The following is an 11,705-nucleotide window of genomic DNA, read 5'->3' as shown; positions in this document are numbered from 1 at the left end:
GTGAGATGTCTTATCTCCAAAACAAAGTCAAGTTTGTCTTGCCATCTTATGCATTGTGGCATGCCCGCAAACAGGTAGGTCCTAGGTTTTTGCACCTTCAGAGGTCTTGTGTCCCTGCCTGCTGGCTTAGGTGGTGGTGAAGAGCTCATGACCAGGGGGAACTCAAGCGCTACAGTTACAAACTACATAATGGGAACAGTGTATGAAATAAAGTATACAAAAGAGTCTCCTTGAGACTTCTTGCTTTTGGTTTTGTATGCACAAGCAGTGGCAATGAGAACAAAGAAAACCTGTGTTTTTTTTCCTTAAACTGAGGTCTTGATTTCCAAGATTACTTCTTTGATAGCTTGGAGGGGATATGTCTCACATGAATTCAGCGCTGTGTGGAAAACCTGAACTGCACGAAACATAGCAGGTCATCTTGGGGGGGTCGTGGTGGGTCAGGGTTTGTAACGTTGGTGCCTTGTCTGCTTCTCAGGGCAAGCTGACAGCTCAAGGCAAGCTGCTGCAGCAGGACACCTTCTATGTGACAGAGCAGGATTCTGGAGTTCAGTCTCGGCCGAAGGAGCGTAGGGTGTTTCTCTTTGAGCAAATAGTTATCTTCAGTGAACTCCTTAGAAAAGGATCTTTAACGCCAGGCTACATGTTCAAGAAAAGCATAAAGGTAAGAAACAGAGAGGGAGAAGCGTGTTCTGTTTGATGGTCACATTAGGAAATCTTAGCAATCTTCTATACTGTGAGACTGGTCCATCCTGTCATGGGTGGCCAACAATTTGCAGAAAACATTGGCATTTAGCTTTCAGTGGATCAGAAGCTGTTTAAGCCCATCTCTAAATAAACTACTGGGTGTCTAAATTTACTAAGTAATTTTTACAAGGAGCACAGCCAGGGCAGCTCCTTCGTAATTTGCAGCTCTGAGTTAGCAAATACTGCTACAATGCCTGCAGTGGTCTAACAGATTACTCTTAAGCATAATCATAAAAGGTGGGGGAAGGTGTAGTATCCAAAACAGTCATCTTAAGCCAAACCATAAATCACTATTAAGCCTCTATGTGACATTACTGAAATACTCTCTCAGCTGACAGGAGAGCTTTTAGCACACACATGAGTGTTGCAAGAAGACAGAACTATTTCAAAACCAAACAAAAAACACACACAGTTCTAAAAATGCGGGATGAGGAATTGTAAAATCAGCTACACTATAAAGTTTAAAGAAATTAATTTTGGTTTTAAATAATCTTTCCAGATTATGGGGCTGTGACTAAAAGCAAAAACTGAAAGTAACCAGGGAAAATATTTATTTGCTTCTTTGTTTGTCTAAGGGGTATTATTATCCTTGTTTAACAAATGCAAAGTTAACCTACGAAATGGTAAGTAAAGGTGAATGAATGCTACACCTCTCCTGGTAGAAAAGCCTTTGCTGTGTCTGCAGAAAGAGCAAAGTTTCTGGTTCATGTGAGTATCTTGATCATTCAAAGCAGAGAAACCAGTCTGGGATTGATTTCCTTTTTAAAGATATAGGTTAAAAAGAGATGTGGGAGAATGTGTTGTCTTCACTCTAAATTTTAAGTGGTACATTCATATGAAATAGATGAGAACAATATCAGGTGAAATAATACATATTAACCACATATAACTGAACAAATCTATGATACAGGGTGTATTTACTGAAATGGTGGCATCTTCTTGGCTGACAGAAACTGCAGTATTTAATGAAAAGCCTGTATCCTTTGCTAGTCTGTTTATTTCATAGTTTCCAACCAAATAATACACTATAAAGGAAAAACCTGAAGTGTACAAATAAACAATCATCTTAATTTAGATAATCAGATTTGATTGTATCTTATTGCTGATTTAAATAATTAGTAAAGTTGGAGATGGAAATAACATGAATAATTTTCACTTCACTCTATTGTATGTGTAACAATGAGGCTTTTATCTGCAGGAAACAATTCCTGAATTGTATATTGTAGATAAAGAGAGAAAAATAAATCTCTCCTAATGTCAATAAAATGAGCTTGCCTCAAGGGTATCAGTTGCTTTTCTAGTAAACGGCCTGTGAAAGTAATGCTGTTCCCACTGCCTGAGTTTCAAATTTTTGTGTGATAATTTTACAGTCCCTCTTTTCTTCTGTTTGGCCAACAGCTCATTCTCCTGCTGAGTGCCTGTGGCAAGGGTGGGATCCCCTGTGCATCTCCCCCACCTCAGTGTGGAGTCTGTGTGCTGGCAGCTCTCACACTCCGCCTCTCAGCCCCTGTTTCAGCTGCTGGCTGCTTTGAATTTCTCTTGGGCTTTCCCACAGAGATGAGCTGTGACCTGCAGCAGAGCAGGACCATTCGCTGAGCCGGGTGATTGCCCAGCAAGAGGTACTTTGTTCAAAGGGGTCACGTAAAGAGGCTGCCTCATCACCTGTTTTTCATAACCCTGCCCTAAAAGTGGGCATCCAGATACTGCATCTGGTCTGAATTCATGAGCAGGAGTTTGAGGATGCTTGACACAGTCAGCTAGGACCAAGTTTCTCTAACCTTGGTTTGAGTGCTTACAAGATCCTGCTGGGCAGGTTGAACCCATCGTTGCAGCAGTTACCAAGACTGACTCCATCCTTGGCTACCTTTGATACCATCTGCCATTATGGTTGTCCAGTTCTCTGGAAGACACTCCCTGAGAGATGTAGGCTGTTTTCCCTGCCAGTCACATCCTCCCACACAGCAGAAGAACCTGTGTCACAGCCACAGCTGAGCACTGAGGTCTCTCCATTAGACTAAGAAGAGCCTATGAATTCAAATGCTGCTGACCTGGTCTGTCAGAGAGATAAAGCTCCCAAATATTGTTCTCTAAGGTCTGTCACATTCAGACTGTGATAGAAGCTTCATCATGTTGTTCTAGATAAACAAAAGAACCTTCTTTATGCAGTGAGATAGTTAACATTCAGAAATAGCATGTCCCTTCTTGGATATATCTCAGCTGGATACCTTTCAGACTCTCAAAATACCTAAGTGGGTAACCTGGGCAAATGCAGCTCCCTGAGACACAAACAGGAGATTACAGACTCTGTCTTACATATTGGTTTTGGCTTGCATGCTTTGGCTATCAACCAGAGTAGCAAGAGCTCAGAATAAAAGGAAAAGCACTGTCCAGGCTCACTGTCCCTTTCCTTGTCCCCAATGTCAAAGGAGTTCCTGCCTGTCTTTCTAACTTAACAGGGACTCCCAGAAGAGAAGGAAGAGTCTTCTTTCATCTTGCAGTTTGGATGCTGGACACTATTCAGATGTAGAATGGGTCTCTTCATACCTTCACACATATTCAGAGCAATTTGAGATAGACCTCTTCTCAAGGGATGTTGTTGCCTTGATCTTCAGAGCTATCTACTTTTGACATGAAGACTTCCTCCCCCCCATTTCTCTTTTTTTGAGAAGCTATGCCAACCTATTCTTGTTTACTATCATAGTCATGAATAGCTCGAGAAAAACTGAAGTTATGATACACTTCAGCAGAAGCCTCACAAGGGCAGGGCAGCAGCCAACATTGCCATCCATGAGATCTCCAGGAGGAATATCTGCGACTACAGTCAATTGTTATGGTTGCACACAGATGATGGTGAAATCTGCTAGAAAAAAGATCATCTGTTGGAGCACCAGGGGAGAATTGCTGGGTTTTTTGGTATATCCCTTTGCACAGTCAGTTGCATTTTTAAAATACTCTAATGACTTTCTTTCCCATAGAGAATAAGAAATGTAAACACTTATTTAAATTGGAGGAATTACAGACTTTAACATCTTAATAGAAACATTTTAATTCTATTTATGGGTTATAGTAGATTTTTAGCACATCAGTCAGATCTGTGTTACCTTAAAATAGAAATTGTAATTCAAGATGAGGCAGGTGGATGTCTTGTGCATCTGTCAGAGCTTTATTAAGCATCTTATTTAGGCTCAAGATGTATCTGCCTCAATCTAGATGAGGCAAATTCTTCTGATTATGATCTGACAGCTTGTTATTGAACTCAATTATTTTCAGGAACTTCTCACAACAATTTCCTTCTGATTCTTGGGTAACATTAACTCATGCTCTGTGTAACACATGCTTCCCTTGGCTTGTTTCAGATGAACTACCTTATCATTGAAGAAAATGTGGACAACGATCCCTGCAAGTTTGCTCTCATGAGCCGGGAAACATCAGAGAGAGTCATTTTACAGGCAGCTAATGCAGAAATTCAGCAAGCTTGGGTACAGGACATCAACCAGGTCCTGGACACACAGAGAGATTTCCTAAATGGTATGTACATGGGCTGTGCTCTGTTTCCCAAACTGTGACACGAAATAGGATTTAGAATCTTTGTGTCTTTGGTCCCTCTACAAGAAAAATATTCAGCAACTTCTTTTCATAAGGAAAGTACAAAGCAGAAAACTAGAGCCCTGCATATCATTAAGCATTGGGTCAAGTGGTATCCACACAGTCCATGGGAAAGAGTCCTCATAATTTACAGCAGGTCTTTGAAAAGAGACCACCTCAGTGCCACTGTACAGAGGACTTTGTCCTGCATGCTAGGTTTGCCTGATGGGAAGGTGAAGGATGGGATGAATGGCCTGACAAGCCTGATCTGAACTACTGTGTGGCCCTGGAGCCCACCCTGAACCCCCATCTTACAGTAAAGACTGCAGATCATTTTGGCTTGGCTCTGTTAGCAGCAGCTTGTGAACTGGTTTTGGCAGCATACTGGCTCCTCGCTTAAACAGGTGGTGGGTCCCTGTGCAGTTGCCCCGCATGTGTCTGTCGGGTTCACTGTAAGGTCTCAATCCCTCCATCACTGATGTGTCTCTGGTGGTATTTTTGTGCAAGATCCTTTAAAAATGCTGGGGTTTGCAGGGCTGTATTGCCTGGTGCTTTCTGTTCTACTGGGAGATTTTAAATCGAATCCCCTCCCAAGACCACATTGAAGCCAAGTTGCCATTTTATCTGCACAGTATCTGCCACTAAATCAGAGGAAGGCATATGCTCAGGAACCTCCAATTCAACATCACCATGTCCTACAAGATGAGGACATGAAGTGGGACAAAGGCTGCCTCACCATCCATCCTAACAGGTCCAAACTCTGTAGTGCAGCAGCTGCTTTCAACAAAAAATGAGAGGGCAAGGAAACATCTGGGCTTGTTTCTTCTAGGAACTGTGGGAGCTGTGCATGAACAGGGGCCTTTCCAAAATGTCAGCTTTGCTTTAGGAATAGATCTGGGGTGGTTTGAAATAATATTTTAAATTAAAGAAACAAAACCCACACATGATCAACAGAAGTGTGGATTTTGAAAATAAAGGACTCAAATTCAGCTAACAGTTTTAGCTTGTTCTTGCTCATGACTGGGTGAGGGAAAGAGGGGAATCAGGAACAGAGGGGGAAAAAAGAAAAGTATCTCTTTGTTTGTAAGCAACAAAGTGAGAATCACTACTTTGGAAGCTTCCAAAATTGTTTTGTGCTATTCATTTCAAAACAGTTTGTTATTTTGTTGTTGGTTGTGGGTTTTTTAATTGGGCTTATTTTAGAAAAGAGTTCTGTATTTAAAAACTTAATAGATGTTCAATAAGGAATCTTACTTGCTTTAATCAAAATGTTTTGGCTTGGCACAATCTGTTAGCTTTTTTGATTTCAGGTTTTGATGTTCTGTTTTGTGAATTTCTTGTTGCAAAAGACTCAGCTCATATCAAAACAAAGGCTCCCTTTTCTTCAATGCTGAGGTTTTGTAGTCCTTTTAAAATTGTATTTTAGCTTAGTTTTAGTTTTCAGAAGTTAACTGGGAAAGGATGAGAGACAATAGCTGTTTGTGACAGTTCGGAAACTATGATTGAGCTGAGAAGGGAAATTGTTTCACCCATAATTCCAAGACTTGATACTGGATTTTAGTGACTTGGGATTGAAAGGGTCTCATACAACCTCTGTAAAATGGTTCCTTAAGTACATTGATGAGATGAGCAGTCGTGAGTTCTCTGGTTTGACCAGTTGGTACTAAAACATGCCAGTTCTGTGTCAGTGCTGTTGGCTTTGAATGGGAGCTTACTGGAATAAAAGTAAGTCCCAGTAGTATTAGTTACAGACATTTTTTTTACACCTTGTGAGAACTCCACAGACACCACTGCAGGCGCGTTCTGTCCCTTCTCATCTTTTTTTCTCCTCCTGTCTTGCCAGGACTTAACAGCCCTGTGAGCCCCTTTTTCTACTGAAGCATCTTCATAGCCCCTATCTCTCCTGTCTTCTATGAGGCCAGCAAGGATTTGGTGGGTTAGGAACATAATCATCTGTATCTCTAAAGCTAGAAGTAAAAATAGATTTATATTAAAACACAGGCTTAAGGATTTACTTTAAACCTATAAATAAGATCCAAGAAAACGATCTTGTATCCAGTAGAGCCTGTCCAGTCCAGAACAATTTAAGTGGCTTTTAGCATGTAATCTTATTGAGGCTGACTAATCCTTAAATATGTTATTTAGCTTTGCATTTCATTAAAGCGGATGTTTTCTGTCTTCAAAATCATATTAAGGCCACACTGAGCCAATGCTGCATAAACTTAATAACAAAATATTCCCTGTGAGTTCTTGCCCAAGCTGTCTCTGATTTTCTCTCTTCAACAGGGAAGCCCTAAGGAGTACGGGGCTATGTACAAAGCACAGTATTTGCAATTCACTGTTCATAAATGTGAAACTTACTGTGATTAAACTAATATTCAAGCTTTTAGTATTTTTCAGTGGAAAAGCAAAAGTTGCTAAACTTGAGAAGCAGACTGTGCACCAAATGATTGGCTCTTGTGACTGTTCTTTCATTTTGCTTTAAGGAGCAAGCCATAAAGAAAATACGTCACTGATGGATACCTTTCATAAGGAAAATGCTATTGGTCTCTACCTTTTTTTGTTGTTTGTGTTTTGTGGAAGTTTTTGAGAGAGAGAGCACCGTGTTTTGCCAGAAGCCCATAAGAGTACTAACAGATGTTGAACAGGAGGCTGGAAACTGTGACAGATAATGCTGGAATTAGTAGTCACAAGTGCACACGCAACTAAGTACCCTTTAAAAGCACTGAGTAGGATAGGTTATTTTGAGATAGATTGATAAGTATTCATTCAGGTCTTACTGCTAAAGACCTTGCAGCCTAATCTGCTGTATACACTAGAAAAACGTCATTGTCACTGACAAAAATCTCTGACAAGTTCTTCCCAACCTTCCTTCTCCTTCATGGCTGATCTGCAGCAGGATTAAACCATTTTCAGCTGCAGTTGAGGTAAGGGAGGGAAATGGGTCATCACTGTGGCAAAAATACCAGTCACTTATCTGACAAAGGTCACTGCATAAGTTTTGAGCCAAGTTTTCTTCCAGATTTCTACAGGTCTATGTTTGTGTCCCTTTGAAGAAATTGTGATCTGGCATCCTCCTTGGTTTTTTCTAAGTGTCTTGTTCTTTAGTATTAAGTGATTTTTTTGTTGGAGTTGCCCTGCCTTTTTCAGGAAAGGGAGTGCTAGAGAGTATGCTGGGTGGTGCTGAGCCATTTTGTTTTTATTTCCTTTTCCTCTGGTTGGGAAAGGCATTCTTCTTGTTGTGGTTCCCTGGTTGGGCTGATGCTGTGACATTATGTCCTCTGTCTGCCTCTCACTAGACTAGTCTCTCTGCATTCCAGTAGGTTTCGTCTGGTGCATGTACACAGTATTAACTGACTATAAATCACCCATTAAAGCCACATGATATGCAAAAATAAAACCCATAGGTCTGGGGATGGTAGTCTGAGCCTAGCATATCTGTTGCTTTCCCAGTCACATGCCCTGGTCCCTTCTCCTCCAAACAAAACAAATTCTTTATTTCTTTACAATCTGGCATTTTTATCCTTCATTTTCCCACTGTAAGCTCTCTCCATAACTATGAAATGTACACTCCCATGAGCACACTTTTTTAAGGATTATGGAGCTGTTTAATGTTGCTTATGGGTATTTTCTGGAGAGTTCTGGAACTCCTGGGAGTTTTCTCCAGCTTTCTGTATCTCCTAACTGCTGGTCTTTCTAGCAGTAGCCTTGAGACAAAGTAGCTCATATAGAAAGCAGAGAAAGACAAGTTGCTGTGCACCATGTCTGAAGAGTAGTAGTGACCCTCTCTTGGGACTGCATAAATGAGACTTCCAGGTGTTTTCTGAATATACTGAAATTTCTGAATATACTGAAATTCACTGTGAATCAGCTGAGCATCTCTCACTCAGGCTTTCATTTATTTTGACTACAGGAGGCAATTAATTTGTGCGATTGCAAAGAGAATGAATGCAATTCTGTATGCTATGAATGGCAAATATTTCAGCCCCCTGTGTTGGTTAGAGAAGCTGTTCTTCACAGCATGGAGTGCTGTGTTCAATTCACATGCAGTGCAACGTAAAACACTTGTGTCCTGTCTAGCCATGAACATGCTCTGTGCTTCCACGGGTGGCACCTCCTGTTCCTGTTTGGTTTGCAAGCGATGTGTCTGTTCCATCTGAATCACCCTCCACACTCTGCAGCCCTTTGCAAGGCCACTGAAAGCATACAGCTAATTCTTGTCCTCTTTTGCAGCTCTGCAGTCTCCCATAGAGTACCAACGCAAGGAAAGTAGCTCAGCAGTGCTGAGGCCCCAGACCAGCAGGGTCCCTCAGCCCAACAGCAGACCCTATTCTTCTGTTCCAGTAGGGTCTGAGAAGCCTTTAAAGGCTACAAGTCGTAACCCATCTCTCCCACCCTTGAAGATATCTACCTCCAATGGCAGCACAGGGTATGAACACTCACAGCCTGGAGACAAGTATGAACAAAGCAAGGTACTGAGCTCATCTGATGAAACATGATCTCATAGCCCATTTCTTACACCATAGATGATCTGTGAAGTTACCTTTAATTATCAGCTAACCAGGCCAACAGGAATCAACGTACTGAAGCAATGATGTAAAATGTGTTTGGGGATTAAACAGAGACTGCAAAAGCTCTGGCATCTGGATGGGTGCCACTTCAGCTGGGCAATGGAGACAGAGCCTGAGCCTGGAGTGCTGATTTCAGTGTTTTTCAGGACATGAATGTCCATCCATTTGCACCACTGGCAGCAGCAATATTCAGGCTTCTCCTATATCCATTAACCACCCATTTCTGAAGAGGTCTACTGTGATGGTATAGACAAGTGTAGACCTCTTCCCCCATAACAGCTCACGGGGTGCCAGCTGAAGATCACAATTTGGGTGCATGTGTGCTGCACACAAACCACCAAAGAGTCAGTAACCATCAGCAGAGTTTGCACCCTGCTGCTGGCTGCATTTGACCAAAGCCACTTTCCAATATGACCTATATTTAAGATCATGAGGTGTGTGAGTGTTCCTAATGCTTTGTTGGTCTTTCCCTCATTGTCTGGGACACTGTCACTGGCAGCTGTGAAATCTAATATGAAATAGGAGGTTGGTTTGTGTCAGATTATCACCACCTTCCAGATCCTTAAAATCCTTTTCTACCAATGTGAACTTACCTGTTTTATATCTTTTTCCCTGGTACAGTTAGGCTGGAAATGAAGTGGTGGGATTGCTGCTGGAAAAGGCAGGTTCCTCAGTGCCACCTGCTCTCACCGGTTTCTGTTGTGTCCATTTTCACAGACTGATATGGGAGGGTGCAATGGGACCTCTTCCATGGTGGTGATTAAAGATTACTATGCACTGAAGGAGGATGAGATCTGTGTGAATCAAGGAGAGGTGGTTCAGATCCTTGCTATCAACCAGCAGAACATGTTCCTGGTGTACCAGCCTGCAAACGACCACTCTCCTGCCGCTGAAGGATGGATCCCTGGCAATATCTTGGCTCCCCTCACTAAATCCACTACAGATAATAGCGACGGAAGCATCAAGTAAGTGCCATGTTGGCTTCACTGGGAGCACTGTGTGGATTTTTTGAGGAAAAGAAATAATAAATAAAAATAAACAAACCCAAATGGTAGGGAATTCCTGCTGATTTTTCTCTACAGTGCCATTGGAACAAGCCGAGTAGTCAATCTGCAGCATCGGGCAGCCGTGGTGGATAGCTCAGGTTGTGCTTATTTTCATTTTGTGGGGTTTTGTTTATACTTTGGAGAGAAATAAAACCATAGACTGTTAAAGACATGTTTTATATTACACCATTTTACACCCAACATGGACCTGCTTGGACTGGACTTGTATTGAGTTACTAATCTATCTATTGGTTATAACAGCATCTAGCAAAAAACAAAAAAACCCCACAAAAAAAATCCAGGCCCTGTGCTGGACTGAAGTTTGCTTCTCAAAGAGGAGAGATTTTGTTGTCTATGGCAATTTCCTTGTACAGCGTGTATCTTTTTTTTATTATTATTTTGATTTGGTTTGGGTTTTTGTTTGGGTTTTTTTTGTTTGTTGGTTTGGTTTGTTTTTTTTCTGTTCACGGTAACTTTTGTAATATATTTTTTGGTTTGCAAGACCCCCATGCAAATACATTCCTGTATAAAGTATTTTGCACTATTTAAAAGAAAAAAAAAAAACAGTAAAAAAAAAAGTAAAAAAAGAAGAAAGAAACTCATATTGATGAAGTCAGGTTGTGCAATATAATGGATAGTCGCAATGTTTATCATTGTACCTGTAATGTAACTAATTTTAAATGTACTATGTTAAATATGTAAAATAAATTTTCACCACGAGCATGTTTTAATGAGGTAAAAGAACTAGTTTGACCCTTTTTTGGTTTTGTTTTGAGTTTGGTTTTTTTTTTGTTTATAACATTTTGTTGTTTATTTAACAAATGTGTGGATATATATTTTTCTTTTCTGATTTTTAGAAATTTGTCAGTCTGAAATGACTAATGCAAGAAAGTGGTTTTTTGGTATTAAATACAGAAGGTACAACCCTCTTTTCAGTAATACCTGTTGATTTCTTTTAACATCTAAAATGACTAGTGGTAATGCATGATGTTTGCTACAAGTTGGTACGTGAGTACCTCAAGGCACAGAATTGAACATGAGGAAAGATTTTGTGACAGACTCACTAAAAATAATAATTTGATCTCTGCTGTAGTTTCAGTTAAGAGAAATGATGACTTTACCTGTCAGTCAGCAAGGAATGCTACTATGAATTGCATGTTAAGCCAAAGGAATTGCTTAGCATGTCTCTTGCACATCCGCCGTGGCCATTCCTGGGTTCCTCTCTAACCACGATATTGCAACCACGTGCCCTTGCAGTCATCCATGGCACCAGGCTCCTGGTGAAGACTGATTTCATGGCAGCTGTACAGTCAAATTCTGCATCAAATTATGTAGCTGCATGAATGGTGGCCAGGAAGGCCTTGCAAAATTGAAAGACACGAGCATTGCCCTTCTCTCTTTCTCCCTGCATCGAGATTTAAAGTCTTAAATCATGTTTTCAGACTCCAACAGCTGGAGCAACTCTGAAACCAAATACTTAAACAGTAGAAGTCCTATGGGTAAGAAATCACGTAGAGCAGGTGTTATCTTCAGCCCTGTCTAGCCTGCTTGGTAGTATAAGTAATAAAAGTGCTCTGTTGGCAAATACTGTACACAAAATATGTGGTCAATCCAGTAGAGTTGGCACCATATATTATTCAGCGAGAGGTCAGGGAGTCCCTCAGCCAAGTCCTTGACTTTTCCCATATCTTAAAGGAAAACGTAACAGTGCTGAAGTGTTGGAGAACCTCCCCTGCTCTGCTCATCTAATTTGGAC

General features: G+C 41.0%; 1 protein-coding gene across 10 annotated transcripts in view; it reads left to right on the top strand.

Annotated features, from left to right (window-relative positions):
• Positions 1–11,705, top strand: part of KALRN (kalirin RhoGEF kinase) — a 500,706-nt gene that overhangs the window by 464,525 nt on the left and 24,476 nt on the right. For 8 of the 10 annotated variants that reach the window (XM_051624220.1, XM_051624222.1, XM_051624223.1 and 5 more), the window contains 4 exons: positions 479–664; positions 4,104–4,275; positions 8,566–8,804; positions 9,621–9,868. In XM_051624220.1, the coding sequence (XP_051480180.1) occupies positions 479–664; positions 4,104–4,275; positions 8,566–8,804; positions 9,621–9,868 (845 nt within the window). Of the gene's footprint in view, positions 1–478; positions 665–4,103; positions 4,276–8,565; positions 8,805–9,524; positions 9,869–10,806; positions 10,879–11,705 lie in introns of those variants that run through there. The other 2 variants (XM_051624228.1, XM_051624229.1) reach the window with 2 other exon arrangements.

Source organism: Apus apus, chromosome 6 (assembly GCF_020740795.1).
Source record: "Apus apus isolate bApuApu2 chromosome 6, bApuApu2.pri.cur, whole genome shotgun sequence".
Taxonomy (NCBI): Eukaryota; Metazoa; Chordata; class Aves; order Apodiformes; family Apodidae; genus Apus; species Apus apus.
This window is presented reverse-complemented; position numbering and strand designations above follow the sequence as displayed.